The 25,449-nt window shown below is 41.5% G+C and overlaps 1 protein-coding gene across 3 annotated transcripts; it reads left to right on the top strand.

The window, feature by feature from the left end:
* The first annotated feature begins 3,375 nt into the window (after nucleotides 1–3,375).
* LOC146648500 (KN motif and ankyrin repeat domain-containing protein 4-like) lies at nucleotides 3,376–25,447 on the top strand. Of its 3 annotated transcripts, none has more exons than XM_085390388.1 (10): nucleotides 3,376–3,628; nucleotides 8,696–8,774; nucleotides 8,862–10,325; nucleotides 11,415–11,490; nucleotides 13,087–13,410; nucleotides 13,587–13,671; nucleotides 17,865–18,084; nucleotides 18,173–18,315; nucleotides 18,837–19,037; nucleotides 19,812–25,447. In XM_085390388.1, the coding sequence occupies exons 2-10, from the start codon at nucleotides 8,756–8,758 to the stop codon at nucleotides 19,902–19,904; spliced, it is 2,625 nt and encodes an 874-aa protein (XP_085246514.1). In that variant the 5' UTR covers nucleotides 3,376–3,628; nucleotides 8,696–8,755; the 3' UTR covers nucleotides 19,905–25,447. The 3 variants fall into 3 exon arrangements, with proteins under 3 accessions (XP_085246514.1, XP_085246517.1, XP_085246516.1); XM_085390390.1 differs by lacking the exon at nucleotides 3,376–3,628 and adding an exon at nucleotides 5,360–5,453; XM_085390391.1 differs by lacking the exon at nucleotides 8,696–8,774.
* The last annotated feature ends 2 nt before the right edge of the window (nucleotides 25,448–25,449 follow it).

Here is a 25,449-nt window from a genome sequence, read left to right as displayed (position 1 = left end):
TTTGAGGACATTTGGCCAAGTTCTCTGCAGTATGTGGTCTGTCCGTCAGCAGTCATTTGCTCCAATAAAGACTTGTTTTTTTTCCCTCTTTTCCCTCAGTTCAAACCACAATCCCTCTCGGAGTCAGTTGTCTGCTTGGGTAATGGAAAGGGGAGTATATCTTGCTAATTCTCGCTAATTCATTTTCCATCCATGGCAGAGCTAACCCTGCAGGGCACAAGGCAGTGGTTACAGCTTGTTGAGCAGCATCGTGTCATAGACTTACACACATACTGTGAACTGTGTGATTGTAGTTTTTCATTCTGAAATGTAGTTCTTGTGGCCTGAGGACACAGATTTACTTTACTTTGCTCTTCCTTTGCCTATAGGCTCCTTCTTTGCAACAAATTTAACAAATTTTGCTCAGGACTAATAATCTCAGCATAATCTCACTGACTGACAGACAAAGAGCCAACTCTTAAAGCTTATAACTTCATAACGGAATAAACTGAATGAGAGGCAAAGAAAGAAGACCAGTCTACATCAATGCTAGCAGCACTGTTAGGGTTTATTTCAACACGTTCTCACTCCCTAAGCATAATATTTTACGCTAGGTGACAAATCGTCAACATTTTATGTCTGTGAAGGTTCTCAGTCATCCAGGTCATCGTAGTCAAAGGAGCTTGCAAAGAAAAGCGTCTGGACTTCTTTAACGTCTTCAAGCAACTTAAAGAAGTCCAGACGCTTTTCTTTGCAAGCTCCTTTGACGTCAACATTTTACGCTTTCGGGTACCCAACACGTTCCTAAATGACGAGATCGGAAAAATGACAAAACATGACAACCCTTTCGACTCAATCTACACATTTTCGTTCATTTTCTTAAAATCGCTTTGGAAAACACTATTTTACGAAAAAAATAAGCAAATCATTATTTTTAGATTAGATTAAATTAAATTACAAATACAAATTGCAGTTGTTTCCTTTCTATAACAGAAAAATTAGTTTTAGTGGTTGAATGTTATGGGTGATTCATTTCACTTTTCAGTAGCCTGGCTCAAATTTGGATTTCAAAATGGGAATTCGTTTTTTTATTTGCCTAATGAATAACAACATAATTTTTTAGTTTTAAATAAGTTTATTTTTTTAAAGATTTTCAAAAATATTTGTGTTTTGACAGTTTCTAGTGTATTTCCTGGGTTTACCATCAGTATATTAGCCGAAATTTGTATTAACACCAATCAGAGAAATCACTGTTTCAATTTGGGATTGTGGGTCAAGGATCCTTTTCTGCAACATTGTGAACAAAACACATTTTTGTTTAATCAAGGTTGATATCATACAGGCAGGTGCAAATACTATCTCAGTGTTGTAGCTCCAAGTAAGTCTGCTTTGGATGGTTACAGCTTTCTAGCTCATAATAAAAATACCTATGGCGAATATGAATGCATTGTAACTAGAGATGGACCGATCCGATATTACCTATCGGTATCGGTCGGATACTGACGTAAATTACTGGATCGGATATCAGAGAAAAATAAAAAAAAAATCTGATCCATTAAATATCAAAAAAGCACCTCACAAAACTTGCAACACGGAGTAACTCCCAACTCGGCTCATAACCGTAGCACGTGGGAGCAGTAGGCATCATGTGATAGAGCGGCTGTGTGTATTTGTAGCCTCGCTAGAAAATTAAAGCAAGTGTGTAAGTTCATCTCTGGATGTTTATAAAGCATTCCCGCGTTAAGCTTGACAACCGATATATTGAGCGACTGCCTCTTCTCTCTCCCTCTTTCTCCTGTTGCTACTTCAATCATGAAACTGATCAATGATCAGCTGATCGGCTTTTCTGTCACGAGTCCGTCTCTCGTTTGTTTATTGCTCACTTCGCGCCAGAAAGAGGAAACCAGCGGCTGAACAACAGCAGCACGTTTAAGCTTGATCAGCTGTTGTTAGAATTTATTTACTTTCTAGACCAGGATCCTTTTCTAAGTAGCTGACGGCTGGTAACTGTGCAGGGGTTGATCTAGCAAAGTTTAGCCAGGGGGTCCGATAGGGCATTAACAGGGAAAAGGGGGCACAGAGACATACTTTTCTTTCTTATTCTCATTTAAAATGTCTAGCTTTTAATAAATAATTATCCAAATCTTACACCCAAGTTTTAATCTGATGTAAAATGTATAGAAGTCCATTACTGTATATAGTAACTATTAAGTCTAATATACCCTAGTAAGCTATAGTACTTTTTCCTTTGGGAAGGTACAATCTGTGCAGTCTGCAATTCTGTTGAAGAAAGATGTTGAATCTATTTAATTATTCTTGGAAAATGATTTCTGTGCATTTTTTTTACACTGCATCAAATTAAAGTTAATTACGTCAATTAAGCATCATGAGGTGGAGGGTGCGTGGTTCCCTTTTTTTTATTTTTTTATTAGATTGATCAGTATTGCTGAACTATGAAATATTTTGGGTGCAGTGTATTTTTTTACATACAGGTAAAACAGAATAGCTTTAGTGGTGTTGGGGTTTTTTTAACTTGAGTATGAACTTATACAAAAAGCAGCAAGATATTAAAAAACTGTTTTTTTGATTAAAACACACCCTATATCGGATTCATATCGATATCGGCAGATATCCAATTTTATGATATCGGACATAAAGAAGTGGTATTGTGCCATCTCTAATTATAACCCTGTTAACACTTTAGAATGCATCTTCTCAGAACTACAAGTGGATACCTATAAAATAGTTATAGAGGTCATGGATACCATATGAATTTAGAAAATGTTGTGATATTTCTCAGAAAGAATTCATTCTTGGAGCATCTGTGGTCCTAGTTTTTATTCTCTGATGACTATGAAAGTTAAGCAGTCACTGAGATGTTGGTATTTCTCTCTTAACTAAAATAAAGGGATGAAAAAGGGCTCTGCTGGGCCACTCTGTGTAGAAAGTGTTGTACAAATACCTGCCTGTTTACCATTTTCGCAATGTGATGGTGATTCTCAGAGGAAGATGCTAGTAACAGGCTGAAAGAGGATCCCTACAGAACGAGAGGTATGCGCTGAGAGACTTAACCCCGGTGAATGCCACCAAGCCCTGTGCTTCGCCCAGTGTTTACCAGATTATAGAGGCCACAGATCACATAAAACTGGGTAGAATTTCACATTCTCAAAGAGGGAGGTCTATGAGACTCTACATGGTGACACAGTAAGGTGACTAGTACTTTCTCTCATTTCTTACCAGAAGCTCCATACTTTGACATGTTGTCACCGGGGTTCCAAAGGAGCAGCTGTCTTTCCCAGTCGGCTGCACCTCTGAACTTCTATTGGCTGCTGTCTGGAGGAGTGGGTGTGATCGTCTATGTCTAGCCTCCCACTTGTCAGTCTAGTTGGACAGGAGGCATGTTCACAAGCTCCTCCTTGCTCATTGCTCCCTTTTACACACAAGTAAACCCAGCTTCTGTTATGGCAAGGGCTGCACGTTGGCATTTACCAAATAGCCGCGGCATGCCACTCTCCCTGACAGCACCTCCCTGCCTTCTCAGGAGACAGACAGGCTGAACTAGCTGAGAGCAGACGGTAGTGGACTATCTGGCAATCACTCCCACAGTTCAGCGGTACAGAGTGGGGGAAACTGCTCAACATGCCACAAGGTAAGCTCAGATATAATATTCATCCCATATTTGCAGGCATTTGAGGACTGTTGGATCAGACAGTTAATCAAAGCCGAGATGCAGAAAGATGACCTTGAATGTCTTCGATCAGGGACCGGCTGATTTAAATTCAGGGTCAGAAAAGCTTTTGACTCTAAATGGATTTAACAAATGGTGTGGAGTGGACTTCTGGGTCAAGTAAGAATACTAAACAGCTCTTCAGGACAACATCTTTGCATTCAAAAGATTAAATGTCGCTTTTATTTTATTACACTTTTACTTATGCAATGAAGACACAAACTCATTGCCCACATTGCCCATGTTTCTATTTTAACCTTCTTATGTTAGCATATCATTGTTTTTTCCTTGCGTGAGGCTCCAGGCAACTGTTTTATCCAATGTGCTTTGGCTCCACATACCATCCAGTGAGGCTTTGAATGCCACATTGCAACTCATTGCAACCCTGACCCTGGTGCTGTTGGAATGGGAACAGGGCAAGTCCAGCGGTTCAAAAGCACCAAAACAAAACATATGGGAGGGGATATCACAGAACCTGAAAAACTTCTAGGAACACTTTGAGGAGACAGTGAAAAATGTTTTAAAGAAACAGGGAAAACAGAGCAATAGGGAGACATAGGATGGGGAGGGGGATTCAGGGGGTTGAGCCCAAACACTTGGCTTTGCTTCCTAAATCAGCTCCAAAGAGAAGATGAGGGTTAGAGTTATGAGTTGGAAAAACCACAGGCTGTACAGCCAAAAAACTAGAGGAGAGGAAGGACTTTTTCCGGGAACACAGCATAGACAGTAAAACATGTGGACACATATATACAGACACAGTAAAGAAGCAAAGAGACACAGGTTATAGGTTCAGTGCACGGAGAAAGCTATGGTTTGAAGTTATTTAATCTCACTATTAACAGGTAAGGAAACACCTAAATCTTCACAAATATTCGTATCCTGGTATGCAGTACAATTGTGTCAAAATGTGTGCAATACAGTGTTGTCGGTGGCAATGTGACTACGAGGTCCCCACTCCTGTAATATTCAGTAACCCAAGAAAACATAAATGCATGGACTGATTCCATAAGTAATAGATGGACTCCATTGCAGCAGCTCAGCAGCTTGTAGGCGGAGCATTGTCTGAACCAGATGCTAACAAGCTAACAGTTGTTATCACCTTGATCATATTGCACTATATTACAAAAAACACAGGACACTTCCTCTGGGGATATAACAATCCACCAAAACGTTGCCTCAATATTTCTGAAGAGAAACAGTAACCATCCTTAGAGAGTCACATGATTAACATGGCTAAAGATGAGCCTGGTGAAATGTTTTGCTATCATCTATGACAACCGCAAATCTTGACCTGTTACTTTCAACAATAAATTAGCTTTTAGTCCAGTTTACTGCTGCTACATAGGGAGGCTGCAGCCATTTGACATCATGAGTGAACACTGAACTTGTGGTTTTGGTAAAGAATGCTGTGGACAGACATGTTATGATTATGAGGTTTATGCTGATGCAGGGAGAGCCTTAAGGTCTGTATGAGAGAGGACACACTCACCCAGAGGAGGGGAGCAGCTGTTGTGGGCACACAAGGATAAAAAGAAACTGAAGTAAAAGGAAAATAGCTGTGCGAGAAGAATGTGGCGTTCCTCCAGCCGAAAAACAACAAGAGCTGAACATAAAGGAGGCCTTGATTTTTTTATTTTATTTTTAAGAAAATTTGAGCCCATTGCAATGCTTGACTTTGGACTGAATTCATTATGTGCGGAGGTAGCAGGACTGCTGTGCACTGCTGTTCGGCTGGGGCCTGTTTGGGGTAAAGCAAATATTTTACATTTCATTTCGTGGGTTTCCTGTGAGGTGGGCCTACTCCTCCAGGCGCAGACAATTAAAACCTATGCCACAGAAATGTGGAGAGAGTTGGGCAGTGGCTCCTGGGAAATGCCTAACCCTAACTTTGCTATATTGTTTCCTCTGTGGTAACCTGGTGAGGAAGAAATGTTCGGGTCTATATTTATGCGTAAAAATGGACGGCTTGCGGGCAACAACAAGCAGTGTGAAGCTCCTTTGTTTGCTCGAAAACTGAAAATAAAGCATCTAAAACTGGCATTCCTATTGCTCAATATTCTACATGCAGTTTTTAAAAGTTTGACATTTTTGGAGATAATTACTTTACTACGGAGCCCGCAAGGGACATGGGAGAAAAAAAAAGTACGATGAACTTTTGCGAGATCTCGCAAAACTAACTAGGGATCTCGCAAAAGTTTTGCGAGATCTCGCAAAAGTCCGTCTTAATTTTTTTTTTCTCCCATGTCCCTTGCGGGGTTCCGTACTTTACAGTTACAAGTCTCATTTAAATGTTCAACTACAGCTAGCCTTGACTGGTAGGTGGGAGGGAAAGAGCTAGCGTGGCTCCAGGTTAAAAAGGTTTTAACTGTACAGTTATGAAAAGGAACGTTTTCACAGGACGGGATAGTATAGAGTCCTGTGAAAACTTTAGTATCCTTGCTCCTTGTAGAATCACCTTTAGCACCAGTAACTTCCAGTTATGACGTTCTGTGTGACTCTAAAATCTCTCACATCACTGGAGAGGTACTGCACAGAATCCTGCATAAATCATTCTTTCTTGCGCCTGTATACCTTGTTTATTGAACGTATACCATATTTAGCTGCTTCCAACCACTGTAATAACCTATTTTAAGTCTCTCCATTTTTTCATGTTTTTCTCCAATATTTCAAATCACAACAACAGCTACCTCTTGGTGTTTTATATTGTCAGGTAAAGACCCTACAATAATAGAAAGAAAACCCCAACAATCAGACAACCCCCCCATGACCAAGCACTTGGCGACAGTGGGAAAGAAAAACTGCCTTTCCCCAGGAAGAAACCTCTAGCAGAACCATCTACCATGACAAGTTGGGAAGAGAGTCCAAGAATAATAATAACTAATGATTAAATGCAGAGTGGTCTATAAACACAGTGCGTGCAAAAGGGTAACTGAAGCTTAAAAAAAAGTGCATCATGGGAAACCCCCAGCAGTCTAGGCCTACTGCAGCGTAACTATGGGGGCGTTCAGGGTCACTTGATCCAGCTCTGGCTTTAAGTTAAATACAGCGCTGCTATGTCCGCCTACTCATAAGAAATCAAAAAGTGCATTTTAGCCCCACCAATTTCTTTCTGTGCAGGTACTAAACGCTTATATTTTTCTTAAAGTAAGCCAGACATTTCTTATTGAGAACCTAAAACTTCTTTACTTGTAAAAGAATTTTTTGTTGTCATTGGGTTGAAGTCGAGCCAGCAGCTTATATTTTGAACTGAGTCAACAGAGAGATCGGGATGTCTGCAGTAACAGGTGCTCTGTGCTTCAGCGCTGATTGACAGAGACAATAGCGAAGTCTCTGCTTGCAATCAGCACGCTCTTTTTCTATTATTCATGCTACACTAGCTTTATGGAAATATTTCTTGTGTACCTCTTGATTTTTCTGTATATCTGGAGCACCAGAATGGTCTTCAATTAGCCTTTAAAATGAAGACATATCTGGGTCTCACTGCCTGACATGTGCTTTAGCTTTACGCCCACATGTACGAGCTAAACTTAGACTTGTCAGACGGAGGCCTAAAAGAGTCCTCTCAACATCATGGAAGCCACAAGAAAATAACAGTAAATAATGTAGTTTTAGTATCTAATACAGTGGTTAGACATATGCAAGGGTAACAGAACTGAATATGATGGAAAAAAAGGAATAGTTTATATTATTCTGTTCGTGCAAGAGATTTTGGCTATTAAAGTCGGAGAAACGAAGCTCAAAACAGTTTAAACTTTAGTACCAAACACTGATAGGGGACCTTCCCTGAATGTTGCTTGTCATCTCTCTCTGCACCCTGCACTGTTAATACTCGTCAAGTAATTTCTTTTTTAAAAAATAACACTGCTTTTTTAATTTGTTTCATGTCATCTTTGATTTATCCGTTATTCATGGCACAATACTGAGCAGACTTTATTCTGCAAAATTGCTGTCTGCAATTTGCACATTTCTTTGCCGTTTACTGCCGGCCACCAACGAGTGTGTGAATGATAGAGGTGAAAATTCCCAGCAGGGACATTCGGTGGTGTTTGTCTGTTTACTGCATAGCTGACATTGTTTGGGGCTGTGGCTTGGTGGCCGCCGTGCCTCAAGAGGACAGCAAGCAGCCGCAGAGGCTGGTGGTCAGGAGAGAGGAGGGGAAACGTGGGAGGCGGGAAGAGGTAAAGATTTAAGAGGGGGAGATGCTGAGAGAGGGAGGCGGGGGAGGAGTGATATAAAAGAGGAGAAGGGCACGCCAGTATATTAAAAAGGCAGTAGAGCGTTGCACTGTAAAAATACATCACTTTCCAAGGTGAACGATGAAGTTCTAGATAGTTCGGTGATAGAAAAACAAACTCTCTGAAAGAAAACTGTAGAACTAGTAGGAGGCACAGGGAGAGAAGGAAGGCTGGAAAGTATTGAGTCAGAACAATGACTGTCTGTATTTATGTCTGTAGGAGTTTATTTTGCACTGCTGGCCATAGCTGCTGGGCTAAACAGTCTCAAGCTATTTTCAGCTCTCGTCCTGGATGGCAGGGCTGTAATCAAGTGAAGATCAGGCCTGCCACTGTTGAATAATAGCTGCCTGGTGGACGGAAGAAATGAAGCAGCAAGAGTGTGAGAAAAAATAGAAAACTTTGGGAAGAGAAGAGAATAAGAGAGGGGGAGAGAGAAAAAGTACTTCGGCGTAATTGAATGTTTGTGTTTTGTTATCCACTCACTACATGTGGGTGAATGAATGAGCATATTGTGTGTGGAGCACAAACAAGGATGATTGCTATTCCGTCTGGTCGCAAAACTTGGACTGAGTCTGCCACCAAACGCACCACAAATAAACCTCAAGTCAATGTCAGAGCCAAAATGTTGAAATCTGCAATATGCTCATTACATTATTATATAACCACACAATAATCACTTCGACCACTTGTAAAAATGCAGAAACAGGTTTCTCATATGTTGTTGGCTTAATTTAGTCCTCCTTTTTCTTGTCAGATGCCCGAGGTCCAATCAGATAATGTGTCAACACATTTTTTGGAGAACTAAGGAGAACAAATGATGGCAACACAAAATGGTAGAAAAAGGTTTTTTGCTTCAGAAGTTCACTGAATCTGATATTTATTTGAAATGCATGCTCACTTACTGTTTGTAATTTTTGCAGGGAATTTTGCACCTTGTAAAACAGCACAGAACGGAATCAAGGAGAAGCCCCCATATTCAGTGGAAACCCCTTATGGCTTCCGACTTGACCTGGATTTTCTGAAATATGTAGACGACATAGAGAAAGGGAACACCATCAAAAGGATTCCCATTCAGCGCAGAAGCAAGGAAGTGCGCGCAAGCACTTTACCAAGGCACCTCAATACTTCTGGGTGTGGCTACCGCCCGAGCCCCTGGGGATCTACCGGAGCTCTTGGCCCCAGGTCTCGATTGTCAGACGCCCATCATCATCATGGCTATACTTCCTGGGCATATGATCACAGGCCACCTGTTTCCCCCACAGGGTTTAAATCTTTGGCAGAGATGGAAGCCAGAATCAAGGAGTTTGATGAGCAACCTCTAGGGGAACATATCAGACCCCATCTCCTCCGTGCCTCCAGTCTGCCACTTACGGTTTTACTGAGACAAGGGTCAGAGTCTACAGATGACCACAGCAGCGTCTGGAGTTCAAAGGATCACCTTGGGGGAAGAAACATCTCATATGAAGATGTGTTCCACTCTTCGGACAGCCCTCGGCCACAGGACTGCTCAGGTCTGCTGAGGCGCCTCACTGAAGCCCTCGAACGAGTGGGGGACCTTGAGATGGAAGTGAGGGTCATTCCTGAGCTCAGAGCGCAGATCTGCATCCTCCAGGAGGAAAGAGAAAGACTTCGTCTGGGACTGAGTCCACGTGACCATCCCTCCACAATGAACGGCACCACAGATCCTGGTACATCCTCTCACAATAGCAAAGTATTGAGAGGACTTCAGCATGAAAGTCACAGTATATTTCCTAGAAATTACAGTGTCAGCCAAGATGACTCCAATCCTACGCATGAGTGGAGGACTAGTACAGATCTGGATGAGCTGCTGACAGTGACCTCCCTGCAAGCCAAAGTAGCTGTGTTGGAGCAGAAGCTCCACGAGACTAGCCTGGAGCTCCAGAGAGTGTCAGGGCTGCTGAAGGAGCAGCAAAAGGAAAGCAAAAGGAAAGACGAGAAGATAGAACACCTCATTAAGAATCCTGCGGTGTGGGTCCGTGCAGAGAGGGTGGTGGTAGATCAGGATGGAGATGAGACGGTAGTGAGATCAGAGTATGATAAAGCACCTTGCTTTAGTAGTAAAAGAGCGGTTAATGCAAACGATCAAACAAGGCAGCAACACAAGTCTGCGGTCAGTTCAACATTGTCTGAAAGACGTCCACTGGTTTCTGAAGGTACAGACACAGCTGAGGTGATCCATCACATAAAGAAGATAAAGAGTCTGCTGGAGCAGCAGTGGAAGTGTTTGTGCACAGAGAGTGAATCAGGAAAAGAGGGCAAGCATCTAAAGCACCCAGATCCCAAAGTCAACTCTCTGCAGCAGGAGATGATGGGACTTGTCGACATCCTCATGTCCTGCCACAAACAACATGGAGACAGTGACGGTAAGAAGATTCAGCAGGTAGCTATACAGTTGAAGATAACAGAAGCCACATTTCAGAGTTAATAATAGTAACACTGAAGTCAAAGTGAGCCAGGATCAGTGTTATTGTTTTTGTATAAGAAATCCCACTGGGTTTAATAGGGTCAGCCAAATCTGAAAGTTGGAAGTGAGTCGGCAGAGCTTTGTGTAGTGCAAAGAATAAGAATAATTTTCATCTAATAATTGTTAACAACAACAGCATTTCATTAGCTGTATGAACCTTTGTATCATGTATCATGGAATGAGGTTAGTTTTTTTGTGAACCCAAATGTAGCACACAGGAGATGGAGGTGAGATAAGGCCAGCATTTAATGCTGACTAGTCTAAAGGTTTGCACGGTACAAAAACAGAAAGCAAAGCTAAGGAAAGCAAATTACCAGGAGGCATGAGGAATTATTATTCAGGGAACGATACGGGGAGACTAAGTAAAAAAAGCAAAAGGTAATAAGGTAATCAGGGAGGACGAGACAAGGACAAGAACTCAATATAAAGCACAAGCGAGAAAGGAATTGAACAGAGATGATAGACTTAAACATGCAAACTTGACAAAGAGGGGAAGACAAAATAAACCAAAGGCAGAATACTCGAAAATCACCAGAAACTGAAACAAAGAACTAAGACTGAATGTGTCAAACAAGAATAAAGAGAAATGATCAAACTGAGAACCAAAAGAAGGTTAAATAAGAAGAAGAATTCCAAGACCATAACAAAAATTTTAAAACCCAGGACGATGACAAATTGAGTAAGAGGAAGCTGATAAGCAAAAGGTTTGCTTGTAGTCAGTTTTGAAGCTCAAACTGAGTCACCATTTACTTTAAAAGACATTGCATCATAAAACTGAGACAGATGGATTAGAAGGAAACTGATGGGGTTTGTGTTTTGTTTTTTTGTTTAACTGATGAGTAGGCGGCTCTTGGATTTACAGGCAGCATTACAATTAGCTTTAGCAGTGATGAAATGGTTTATGCAAACATAAACAGGCCATTGAATCTAATGAGGAGCATGTAATGCTGACATTTCATCATATCCTTTGTGTTTGTCTTCTGTGTAGCCTCTAAATCCATCCTGCAGACAGAAGGATGTGCCCAGACGTCGAAAAACCTACATTCTGGGGGTGTTAAAGAAGGGTTAGTAAATAACTCCCTGACTTTAGCAACCCTAAATGTTATGATTGTCGGTTATTTGATTTGAGGTTCTGTACAGTCCCGACACAGAAAAACATCATGATTTAAGTCTGAAATATGAGTACCACTCCCTGTTGTCAGTTAAGGGGAGGAAAGAGGCAGCTCCTGTATTGTAAAATGACACAGTGATCATAAACCATATTTCAAAGCCTCACAAGTATGTTTATTTCATTCATCTACAATAAAATAGCCATAAAGGAATGTGTTTTCTGGTTCAGCATTACAATTCAAGTAAAATATCTCCTTGACTGTACAAGCAGGAAAGTATTCACAGCCTTTGCTCAATATTTCTTGAAGCACCAACCACTTTGGCAGCAACTACATGCTGAAGTCTTTTTGAGTATGATGCCTCAGGCTTGGCACGCCTATTTTGGGGCAGTTTCTCCCATTCTTCTTTGAACAACCTTTCAAGCTCCATCAGGTTGGAAGGCAACATTGTTCACATCCATTTTCAGATCTCTCCAGCAATATTCAATTAGGTTCAAGTCGGTCACAGACGGGTCCTGATGCCACGCCTTTGTTATGTTGGCTGTGGGCTTAGGGTAGTTGTCCTGTTGGAAGATGAACCTTCACCCCAGTCCAAGGTCCAGAGCACTCTGAAGCAGGTTATCATCAAGGATGTCTCTGCACAATGCTGCATTTATCTTTCCCTCAACCCTGACCAGTCTCCCAGTTCCTGCTGCTGAAAGGCACCCCCACAGCATGATGCTACCACCACCATGTTTCACTGTAGGGATGGTATTAGCCAGGTCATGAGCGATGCCTGGTTTCCTCCAGACATGACAATTGGCTTTCGGGCCAAAAAGTTTAATGTGTGAACCAGAGAATTTCGTTTCTTGTGGTCTGAGAGCCCTTCAGATGTTTTTTGGTAAACTCCAGGTGGGCTTTCATGTGACTTTTACTGCGGATTGACTTTAGACTGGTTGCTCTACCCAACAGGTCTCATTGGTGGAGTGGTGCGGAAATGGTTGTCCTTCTGGAAGGTTTTCCTCTCTCCACAGAGCAACGCTGGTGCTCTGTGGAGAGTGACAATCAGGTTTTTGGTCAGAGAGGTGACCTTTCTACCCCATTGGCCTCTATGAAGACTCCTGTGGTTTCAAAGGCCACTGTGCTCATTGGGAACTTTAATGGTCCGGAAATGTATCTGGACCCTTCCTTAGATCTTTATATAATTACAATCTTTATGTTCATGTTATATATTTGGTTTTTATTTTTAATAAATGTTAAAAAAATTTAAGAACACTTTTTCACTTTGCCATTATGGAGTATTATGTGTTGAATTTTGACCAATGGACGAGTGAAGTGCTGTGAATACTTTCTGTATGCACTGTATAAGGGTTCTCAGCCTCTGACTCCCCTAAACATACATAAGACATTCAGACTAGTCATTGGTTTGAGATAATTAAGCAAATTCACAAGATTTACTATGTATAAGTTCACCAACCTCTGTCACTGAAATAAAAAAACAAACCAAAAGTGTAGAAGCAGTTGTAACATTTAACAAGTACCTCTTTTTTTTTTTCTTTCATTTTTCTATAGAAGCAATGAGACTGCCACTAAAAATCAGGCCTGTATGAGCCAAAGTGTCCATGATGATTTGGAGCAGAGGAACAGTAGCACAGTTCCTAGGGAGGTGGCTCCTGCCCAGCTGGATGCAGACACAGAGAAGAGAAGAATGGAAGAAGAGAAGCAAATTGACCCAGGCAGACAGATGAAACTGGAAGGAACAGGTTTTGGGGGGACAGATGGAGGTGATGTATCTCTAGTAGCTAGGGCTACAGAGAAAACGGCCAAGATGAAAACACAGCCCTCAGGAGAACAGATGGAGGGAAACTCTGGCTCGGAAACAACCACCAAAGGCAGGTGAGAGGACCTCAACAAACACCCAATCGGTGTCTGTTTGGAAGATGTAATTGCACTCCGCAGGAAGCTAATTTCATCTGATCATAATATAATATGTTCCTCATGTTTTAAAGTGAACTGTTGCTCTATTATGACCTTCCTTGAGCATACATATACACATTTTTTTCCTCTTCCAGAGAAGCAGTGAATGCAGATTTTATTTCTGCCTGTCATTTCCTTAATAATCACATGGACAACATGGACAACCCCAATGATGACATGGTAAGCAGTCAAGACTAGAGATTAAATTTAAAAAGATATGAAATTTTTCTTTCATTTACTGCGTTAAAAATATGTCTGTGCACTACATAGACACTACTGTGTGATCACACCAGCAGAGACACAAATGAGTTCTCAGAACCCAGCCAAATAAACATCTTGGACGGTTGTCATCCTATCATGCTGACAAAAATCTGTCCACATAGAGACATGCAGTATAAATGCCTGCTGAACAGTTTGCAGTACCAGGTTGGGAACTGAGGTATCTGCAGAACCCTTTACGCCAGAACGAACAGACACTAAACAGAGTTTAATAAGGTTAAAAAAAAATAGGCACAGAGCTGGCAACACCATTTTTTCCTTCTTTGTGGTTCTATTTGTTACTTCATTGCCTTGTTTTGAAGTGGATTGCAATCACCGCGCCCGTGAACTTGCTTCTATTGGGACATGTTGCATTTCAAAAGTTGAATCTTGCTACAATGATGTAAATCATTTGATTGTTGACTATCATTTTGGATTTTTGAGTTTGGCAGCTGAACAATACCAAATTAAGACACGAGGGTAGCTCGGAGGAGTTATCATGCAATGCTAACACCAGCTAGCTAGCATTGCTAACAAGGCTAAACCATAATTCATTGCATTCGTAAACGGACCAGGTTGTTAACATGTTTTGTTTTCTGATCTAGAGTCAGATATTTTAACATAGACATCTAAGGGATTTGTCATGAGCAATGTTCCCTCTACACACAAACTCCCTGAGCGACCCCTTGGACCACTGTGAGCAACAGCAGACGTGTGCACTGTGGTCACGCCAGCATCGAATCCATCCAAGTTACAGTGGGGCAAAAAAGTATTTAGTCAGCCACCGATTGTGCAAGTTCCCCCACTTAAAATGATGACAGAGGTCAGTAATTTGCACCAGAGGTACACTTCAACTGTGAGAGACAGAATGTGAAAAAAAATATCCATGAATTCACATGGTAGGATTTGTAAAGAATTTATTCGGAAATTAGGGTGGAAAATAAGTATTTGGTCACCTCAAACAAGGAAAATCTCTGGCTCTCACAGACCTGTAACGTCTTCTGTAAGAAGCTTTTCTGTCCCCCACTCATTACCTGTATGAATGGCACCTGTTTGGACTCATCATCTGTATAAAAGACACCTGTCCACAGCCTCAAACAGTCAGACTCCAAACTCCGCCATGGCCAAGACCAAAGAGCTTTCGAAGGACACCAGGAAAAGTATTGTAGACCTGCACCAGACTGGGAAGAGTGAATCTACAATAGGCAAGCAGCTTGGTGTGAAAAAATCAACTGTGGGAGCAATCATCAGAAAATGGAAGACATACAAGACCACTGATAATCTCCCTCGATCTGGGGCTCCACGTAGGATCTCATCCCGTGGGGTCAAAATGATCATGAGAACGGTGAGCAAAGATCCCAGAACCACACGGGGGGACCTGGTGAATGACCTGCAGAGAGCTGGGACCAAAGTAACAAAGGTCACCATCAGTAACACACTACAACGGCAGGGAATCAAATCCCGCAGTGCCAGACGTGTTCCGCTGCTGAAGCCAGTGCATGTCCAGGCCCGTCTGAAGTTTGCCAGAGAGCACATGGATGATACAGCAGAGGATTGGGAGAATGTCATGTGGTCAGATGAAGCCAAAGTAGAACTTTTTGGTATAAACCCAACTCGTTGTGTTTGGAGGAAGAAGAATACTGAGTTGCATCCCAAGAACACCATACCTACTGTGAAGCATGGGGGTGGAAACATCATGCTATGGGGCTGTTTTTCTGCCAAGGGGACAGGACGACTGATCCGTGTTAAGGACAGAATGAATGGGGCCATGTATCGTGAGATTTTGAGCCAAAACCTCCTTCCATCAGTGAGAACTTTGAAGATGAAACGAGGCTGGGTCTTCCAACATGACAATGATCCAAAACACACCGCCCGGGCAACAAAGGAGTGGCTCCGTAAGAAGCATTTGAAAGTCCTGGAGTGGCCTAGCCAGTCTCCAGACCTCAACCCCATAGAAAATCTGTGGCGGGAGTTGAAAGTCCGTGTTGCTCGGCGACAGCCCCAAAACATCACTGCTCTCGAGAAGATCTGCATGGAGGAATGGGCCAAAATACCAGCTACTGTGTGTGCAAACCTGGTAAAGACCTATAGTAAACGTTTGACCTCTGTTATTGCCAACAAAGGTTATGTTACAAAGTATTGAGTTGTATTTTTGTTATTGACCAAATACTTATTTTCCACCCTGATTTACGAATAAATTCTTTAAAAATCCTACCATGTGGATTCATGGATTTTTTTTTCACATTCTGTCTCTCACAGTTGAAGTGTACCTCTGGTGCAAATTACTGACCTCTGTCATCATTTTAGGTGGGGGAACTTGCACAATCGGTGGCTGACTAAATACTTTTTTGCCCCACTGTACATGGTTTATTAAAATAATCAAATTACAGCATTTACATTTATGTTAGACTACTTTTAATTAACTGCTTTAGCCCATTTAAAAAAAAATCTTGTTCATGACCTGTCTAGTATGTTAACACTATTGGAAGTAAAAATAACTTGAACTCCAATTTTGAAAACAAAACTTTATTTCTTTTTTTCTTCCTTTTTATATAAAGCTCTAAATTGTTTTATGAGTATGAGTCTGTGGTCTGGGAGAGAGTCCTGTAACTCTCTGTCTGCAAAATACAGTATATAATGACCAATGTTGGGCAATTAATTATATAGTTACTTCTTCAAAAAAGTAACTGAGTTATGCAAACAACAAAGTTTTTTGCAGCTGTTTACCTAAAAATGCAGCCAAGGTGTTTTTTTTTTAAATAAACATTTCAAACTATTTACAGAACAATCAGCTGTTCTGCATCAAATCTGATGCCACACAAATTATTTGTGCCACTCCAGAAAGTAATTTCTGTCCACTATGAGATAAAGGAGAACAACAGCCTGATACCTGCAGGCCTGACAACAGGAGATGTATCACTCCTGTAACACCTGTGACATTCAGCAGTCGCCTCATTGTTCTGACACACACAACAAAACTATTGACTACACTACACACTAACTACACACTAACTAAACAAGATTTGCACTAAACGTCTCAAATCTCTCACATCTCAAAACATCGCCGTCACTCCAAAACTTCCCCCTTCCTAAACAACTAAATGCCATGCTGCCATATCATTTTTTTTGATTGGTCGACATGGTACATTTTTCAACCAATAGGAAAGGGTGGGGTTTTTTGGGTTTTGTTTTTGCTCACAGGCGGAGAGCGCTTTCAAGCGCTTTCCTTATAAAACGCCGTTTTTACCGTTTCTTCCCGCAGCAAATATAAACAATGACAGTATTCAGGAAGAAAACCAAACACTGCAGATATTTTTATCATAACTCTGGTTTTACGTGGCCGATCAACACAATTTAAAAACTGGTATAAAGTCCACACTTTTTTTCCGTCAATTGTTCCGTCTGTCCTGCTCACATCTCCAATGGTTCTACATGTTGTCATTAACGTGGCTTCACTCCACATCAGCCACGCCGCTTTGCTAGCTAAAACACCGGTGTCGGCACATAAGGACGCTGTCATAGCTTGTCGACGACGTTGATTAGCCGCGTATGTGCGAATGTGAATCGCATTCTTGGTTGGACTATGGGATAAGGTGGCATCGTTCTAATCCCATACTGGAGCAGCCAGTCACTCACTGACTAACACTGCAAAACAGAATTGTTAAAGTATTGATTTTAATTTCAATTCAGGTTAGATTTTTTTTGTATGCAACGCAGATTTTCTGACCGTGCCAGCAGTGCGCAATTGCGCACACGCGCAGCTTAGAGGGAACATTGGTCATGAGGTGCCATTTAAGGAGCTGCAGTTTGCAGCACTGCTATATTGGCTTTTCCCAGCCCCACAGAGGGGCTTCAAAGAGAGAATGTTTTATATTTTATATTCTACAGGTGGGCAGAAAAGCAACTACTCAGCCACAGAGCAGCATTAACGCTACTGGATATGATGTCTTTATCAGATAAACTTTAAACAATAAAAATGCAAAACTTGTCCTCAGAAAGAGGACATGTGTACCACATATTTCTTTAAAGCAGGACTGCTAAATGTTCTAAACATGTAATATATGTTATTAAATTCATGCTTCACCAGGAATCGTTCTTATTCATATATTTTCCAGAGGAAGGCCCTGGTTGTGTTGTTCCAGCACTGGTTCAGTGCAGCAGCAGAGGAGGCCTCTGAGGCCAGCAGGGTGGCTGCATACCTGAAACACATAAAGAAGGAAACACCCTCCCTGCTGGCCTTTCTAGTCAATCTGGCGGACGACAACGGGAACACAGTGCTTCATTACAGCGTCTCCCACTGCAACTACAGCATTGTCACCCTGATCCTGGATACAGGTAACATATAGGTAACCGTGTTGTCGAAGCTATTGTAATATAACGTTTGTTAGTACTAAAAACGTCTGACATCTTCCCTGTGCCACAGGTGTCAGCGATGTGAACGTTCAGAACAATTCTGGCTACACGGCTGTGATGCTGGCCTCGCTGACAGCCCCTGATGGACCCGGCGGAATGGAAGTTGTCCGCAAACTAATGGAGCAGGGCAACATTAACATTCGCTCCAGCAAGGTACCACAAGCAATAAGAACAAATGTAATAGGGATGAGGAGGGGAGGAGGGGGATATCAGTGTGAGATGGCAGCGCAGCTCCCTCCTATAGCACCCTGTGCTGGTTTGTACTATTTTCTAGGCAGTGAACGGAAAGCTATACCTAACCACATCCATTATTAATGAATCACTTGGTAGATTTTACACAAGAAAAAATGATCAGTGACAGAGTTCATACTGAGACTTCTGTATGATGTCTTCTGTGGCTCTGGGAGGAGATTTTCAAATTCAGAGAAAGCAGATGATGTCATCAGGAATATCTTAAACTGGGGTAAAGGGTTTGCACATTCAGCTTTGTTATGAACAGTTTGAAAGACCTGGGTATGCATGTATACCTATCTTTGGAGTTGCTGGCTTGTCCCTATAAAACTGAGGTTAGTAAGCCGCTGACTACTAAAAGATAAAGAATGAAAGCTGAAGAAGAAAGAGGAGATTTGAACAATTCTTGGTCTGGGCCTCACACTCTCTCCCTCTCCACACAGACGGGCCAAACAGCTCTGCACTTGGCAGTGAGACATGGCCGAGTTGTGATGGTTCGCCTGCTGCTTAGCTGTGGGGCAGACGCTAACATCCAGGACAGCCAGGGAACCACAGCGCTGATGTTCGCATCTGAGAGGGGCCACACGCACATCGCAAGGCTCCTGCTGGAGAGAAGCCAGTGTGATCTCACTCTGACTGACAAGGTAAGACCACATCAAACAAACCATCATGTAACCTGGGAAACAATGCTGGCAAACTCTTTTCTGTGGTCATTTTCAGGGATCACAGTGAACTGGATCATAATGTTGTGATGCAACAATAGTCTGGGCATCATACCCATTAAAATTCAATTTTAGGACACTGAATTCATGTGATGATTCACCTCCATTTGTTAACAAAATGGCACATCTATCTTAGCATTCACATCACTGAATGCAAAGAAAAGCAGCTTAGATGCGTGAAAGCTTGAATGTGTTGACACACACTGTGGATGTGAGTGGACTGACAGTCTGGATGTAGCAGAATAGAGCTTCCCCAGGATTAATCAAGGCTACAGTAAGACAAATCTCCCTGGGCTGAGAGGAGCTAATCCGCTAACAGTACAATATCTGTGCCATGCGGAGCAAGTGGAGGCAGGGAAAGAGCAACGGGGGCAAATCTCTCTTCTGCTTGTGACAGTCTACCTTTAAAGTACACTTAAGAGTGTACTTTAAAGGTAGACTGTGAGAGAATGTCTCACCTAAACCCACACTAATTAGACTGATTAAACTGTGGAAAAATGAATTTATATGGCCTACAGAAACGCCAACAGTTTTGTGCGGTAACACAAATAATGTTAACTTAACAATCAGATGATAACAAAGTCAGGAAATCACCAAATTCTTCAAGGGTTCACCATCTGGGGACCCAGAATCAGTCACATTAATGTTGCACTCTAAGCTGAAATGTTGTTTTTTTCTTTGTTTCCTGTTTGCCAGCGAGGTCAAACTGCGCTTTCCATCGCCATGCAAGGTTCCCACGCCGATACAGCTGCCCTGCTGCAGGCCCATGCTAAAGCTCGAGCTCTGTAGAAGTGGATCTGTTCACATGTCAGATCCTCTCACCTGAGTAGCGCTTCAAACGCGGGCTTTTTTTTCTGAAATCTGGACTAGTGACAGCTGGTGCGCTGAATGGGATGATATTACAATGAGGCTGTACTGCATGAGTAAGTGAGGCAGATGATGGTTGCTAGGGCAGCATGCAATGATCTGGTGTTTTTATTTTGTCTTTACCATAGATGTTTAAGATTATCGCTGATCTTTGCACATCCGTGCAGCAGCTTCGCTCTGCAAACTATGCAATGGAAAGAATATTTATTATGTTTGTTGTATCTAAAAATTGGTTTGTAAGAAGATTCTACCTGTATGTTTCCAAGGGGAATTCTCAGCATTTCTAAGCACCATTTCAATAAAATACTTTCAAAATACTGCATGCCAACGAAACAGAAACAAATCCCTGGAGCCGATCGACCAGTTTGTTTATTTCACACGTTGGTAATAACTACACTGATGTATGCAACGCCTGTTTTTAATAAAATAACAGAAAAGCGATGATATTTCATTGTTTGAAACGAGCAACATGCAGTGGCAAAGTCGCCCAGGAGGTGGCGCAGCTCATCCATTTCAGCATCACCGCCAACATCCAGCCAACTCAAACATAATAAGAATCCCCCCTACAGAAAGCTACAGTGGAGGCGAACCTAAAAACGCTCACGTACAAGGAAGTAGATATAATCTCTTTCAAGTGTGACAGACGGAACATGGTGTGTGAGAGGACAACGTGTGAGATTCACCTGCACTCCAGCTGTATGTCACCTAGGAATGCTCAGTCAGTTGTGAAATCAGATTTGTTTGAATGGCCTTTGTTTCCTCGAGCCCCCTGGGAAACAGCAAGGGGCACTGTGTTGTTTTTTTGTGCACAGAGCTGAGATTATGTTTGTGAGATAAGACAAAAAAGGGATTGCATAGATGGCGAAGGCGTTGGATTTCTGTGTGACAGGGCACGGGTTCTTCATTTCCCCTGAGGATTTCTTCCATTCTAGCTGACTGGCTGTCCTGCTGTAATGACCACGAGCAACTATAAATCGTCAGAAAGCGAGAAAGATGTGGCAGACTGAGATGGAATGGGCATCTTTTCTATTAGTGAAATGTATCCGTATGTAGAAATAACAAAAAAGGAGGCCGGTATGGAAATGCTCTGTCAGAATAAAGTGTTTCAAAGAGATGATAACATGTAACTGTGGATACACACACACATACGCATGTCACATGACTGCATAGGTGCGCGTCCCCCATCCCCCACTCAAAGAAGCGGGTTACAGCAAGTAACAGTGCTCATTTCAGCCTTTGTGCAGGGATAAAAATGTCTGTGACACCTCTTTTTGTCTGCAGGGAACAGTGGACTAATAAAACATACCTATTCCATAACACCCTGAGGGGGTGTGATACAACAATGGAGGGGGGCGTCTGTGCAGTCTGAAAGCATTTGCTGGCTTCAGTTTAATAATGATAATGGACTGGATTTATCTGCTACAGTTTCTCTGTCTGCTGATGAATCACTGAATGCAGAGTGATTGTCAGCGTGGCTTCATTTGGTACAGTCTGTAGAGTATTTCAGCTAATAAGAACTAATAATGTTATCCAACTTAATGCTGATATTTCTGCAGCTTCCACAGATAACACTTGTGCTCCGTGTGGTTCACATAAAAGGTAAAATGAAAAGCACTTATTAGCAGACACTGTTTGTGGTTTCCCTGCTTGTTAGCTTGTGCTGCTAGTTCGCCAAATATAATGCGGTAGGGCTAAACTTAGCATTTGCATTTGTTTCAGAAATGATTGCAACTCCTCCATGTTTTGCACACTTTCCTACATTATGGATTTAGCTTGGTTGGAACTGCCAAAAAGACTGGACAGTCAAGATCCAGGTTTTTAAAACTTGTGGAGACATGCCAAAAGTACTGACTCAAGGCTTGGAATCCTTTTGTGCTGAGAAACCTCTTACATTTGCAACTTAGTATAATTTGACTTTTAGAAAAATTCCAGTTTTATTTAAAAAATCAAAAGTGTGCAAAATGTGAATGGGGTTTGAATACATGTATGACACATATTGATGTATACAAGGGATAGAACTAGTAGCAGAAGTGCAGCGACAGCATTAGCACTGATTTAGGGTCTTTCTGAGGACTTGATGAAAGCTTAATATAAATACACACCTCTAGCTCTGTTTTTGATCTCAACTAAATCCCAGAAAAAATATCAGAGTCCTCAGGTGCCGCATACTAAGCTAAACTCACGTCTACCATCTGTTTGCAGCATCTGGAAAAGGGTAGCGAGAGACTGAAACAAACAATAAATGTGGATCAGAAAACCAAAATGAGGTAAAAAAAAAAAAGTGTTTAATGTTTCTGAGAGTTATACCTCATTCATTTTAATGGAGAGAGACAGAATACTTAAAGTTATGAATTGATTTGCATGTCACTGAGTGAAATAAGTAATTGATCTTCAAGCAAAACGTGACTAAGTACCTGGTGGGGGTAACATGTTTGTTGCAGGTCAACAGGTTTGCACACATCTCAGGAGCGATTTTGGCTAACTCCTGGGCGGGGTGGCTGTAGTTCATGAGCTTAATAGCTCTTTCTTTAGTCACTCCTTTGTTGCCTTGTTGATATGTTTTGGGTTATCGTCATGCTAGAAAGCCCAACCACAAATTATCTTCAGTGTTCTGGCTGAGGGAAGGAAGTTCTCGTTTTCACAGTGCATGGCCCCATCCATTGGCCCCTTAATGCTGTGAAGTCGTCCTGTAACCTTAGCAGAAAAACAGCCCCAAAGCAGAATTTTTCCACTTCTGTGCTTGACTGTGAACATGGTGTTCTTTCAACCATACTCAGTATTTTTATTCCTCCAGACATGGTGGCCAAATTGTGGGACACAGAATTCACACAGGTTGCAGGGGATCAAATACTTATTTCACTCAATGACATGGAAACCAATTACTACTGTTTATGTAAGGTGTTTTTTCTGGATTTTCTTTTTCTCTTAAACCTGCCTTGTCTGTTAGCTTTTGTAATCAAAACACTGTTGTTCCAAACATATTTGCTTTAAGACTCCTCTTGCTAGTGTTTTTATTTTTATTTTCTTTTATTTATTTTTTGAAATATTTGTTTGACATTGTGTCTTTAAAATATTATAAAACTTAGAGACCGCAAACTTCAAATTCACCTGGGGATTAAGTAATCATTTCCACCACTGTAATTGAAATGACTGCTCCCAGCTTCCAGAGATTGCTAGAGAACTGAAGTGCTTGCTAATCTAGCTAAAGCTAAAATGTTCAATCAGAGCTATTTAACTCAATGCATTAAAGATTCAACTGAAAAACCTGTTTTGTAAATGTAGGGCAGTTAATGCAAAATCAATTAAAACTGGCATAATTAAAACTACATCACATGAATTTATACATTAATATATTCTTCAAAGCAGGGACCTACTGGCTTATGGAATAGACTTGTTGTGTCACTTTTTGGATCACATGCATTTGAACTATTGTTGGTATAAAAGCATCACACTGTGCAGCTCTAAAGCAACTCATTTTGCAACTCACCTTGTTTGAAAACTCCTTAATGGTAAAAACGTGTTGCAAAAGGAAATAATAAATACAACAGCACAGGCTGTTTTCAATCATATTTTATATATCAATATATAGAGATATTCAAAAGTAATCCAGTACAGGAAATCAAAAAAGTGGAATCAGTTTGGTCTTAACACAGTTCATCATTGCATGTACAGTAGATGGCTGATCCCTGTCTATTTCATGGAAACGCAAGAAGTAAAACAACAACAACAACAACAAAAAAAAAGGCACAAATAAACAAAACTCAATCATCTCATTGACACTGAGGTTGGGAAATGTTGCAAAGATGCGGGTGGTTTGGGGGAAGGGTCTCCACATTTTGTGAGGGTTAACAACAAAAGAAATTTTGCACAGAAAAAAGAGGATGCGAAATGATGCACAGCAAGAAACAACACAAACCACTTTGGTGGATTATTTGGATTTTTTTTACAACCAGGGAATGCAGTGCTCTCCTTTATACAAATAAATTAATATACCTGTCAACACTTTATCTAAAATCTTATGTACAGCTTCTCTTTTACATAAGTATATAATACATTATCAAAAACTTTATGAAAACATATTTACAAACCAATGAATCAAAAAGCACCCTCGCAGCTTTTCCACGGTCACACTCGCTCACACACTCACTAACACACCTGTTTCCACGCACTGTTTTCTTCCATGCAGTACACAATACAGAAGGCATTCTAAGAGGATTGTGCAACAAAGAGCATACAAAACAGTTCAGATATGGCTGTGGGATGAACGTTAGCACACATGCATATTAATGAACACACACACACACATACACACAACTAGACTTTTAAGGTTTGTAAGTGGCGTATATGTGTTAAAGATGTGGGAGGGGGACCAGTATGAAGCATGTTTACTGACACAACAAGTTGGTATCACCCTCATTACATCACCCCCTGACTTTCGGTTTCTTCGGTTACATCACATGACAGGCCTTTCTAGACATGCAGCCACCGGCCGGGCCCTCCCACACGGCGCTATCCAAAACTGTCCACTCAGATATCGGCCATCGCAGAAAGTGGAGACTGTGTGCGTGCGTGCAAGTGTGCGCGTGTGTGTATCTTGCCTGAAACAATGAATGGCTGCATTGTCAGTTGGTGAACAATTATGCATGCTGTTTGTGTTTACGCTCGGCAAGTGCACACTGTCTCCGTCCTCTGGAGAACAGCGTGAATTTGCTATCACTGCACCCCATGTGTATTTCTGTGCACATTTGTCACAGTCAAAAGCAGGTGATCAAATAAAATTATTAACACTCGAGGAATTTTGTCAACCACATAACGCTGCAGCTGCCTAAAGCGGCCGCCTATTGCTTTTCTCAAACCATTTAACATCTAAACAAGCCACAATAATGAAGACAGAACTTCTGTGTAAAACCCACTCCCCTCTAACTCTCCCTGCTCTAAGAAAACAAGCTGAATACTCTTTGTCTCATTTTTTACTTCGCTCAGTCTGCAAACCTGCTGCTCTTTAACTAAACCTCAGGGGTGTTGAAGGTCAGATAAATACATAACCTCTCAAATCAACTGTGTTCAACTACACCTTGAAATGTTAGACAACTCACCCTGAAAGGCCTTCCTCTGAACCAGAGAGAAAGCACGAAATGTAGTTAGTAACCTTTAAAAATCAATCGCAAAATGGGGAAAAAAATCTTCAAAGAAACCCACACAAATGTTACTTACACAAGACGAGTCCAGCAACAACAATGTGATTGGCTCTAACATGAATCTGTACAGATTGTCCCATCAACGCACAGGCTGTCCCAGTTCCACAGCTCCTCCTTCGCTAATAGCGTTCCTAGGGCACTGCGGGCCCACCGGGAATAACACCAAGCCCAAATTAATACATCAAGGATGACAAAGAGTCTCTCACTAGCCCCTGTCACAAAATTTAAGACACACAGCACAAGCCTCACTCAATGCAAAAGAGGAACCA

The sequence above is a fragment of the Rhamphochromis longiceps genome, linkage group LG18 (genome assembly GCF_057381845.1).
Source record: "Rhamphochromis longiceps isolate RC_006_pf linkage group LG18, R_longiceps_female_GT1.1, whole genome shotgun sequence".
NCBI lineage: Eukaryota > Metazoa > Chordata > Actinopteri > Cichliformes > Cichlidae > Rhamphochromis > Rhamphochromis longiceps.
The sequence above is the reverse complement of the archived record's forward strand: the minus strand, read 5'-3'. Positions and strand labels throughout refer to the sequence as shown.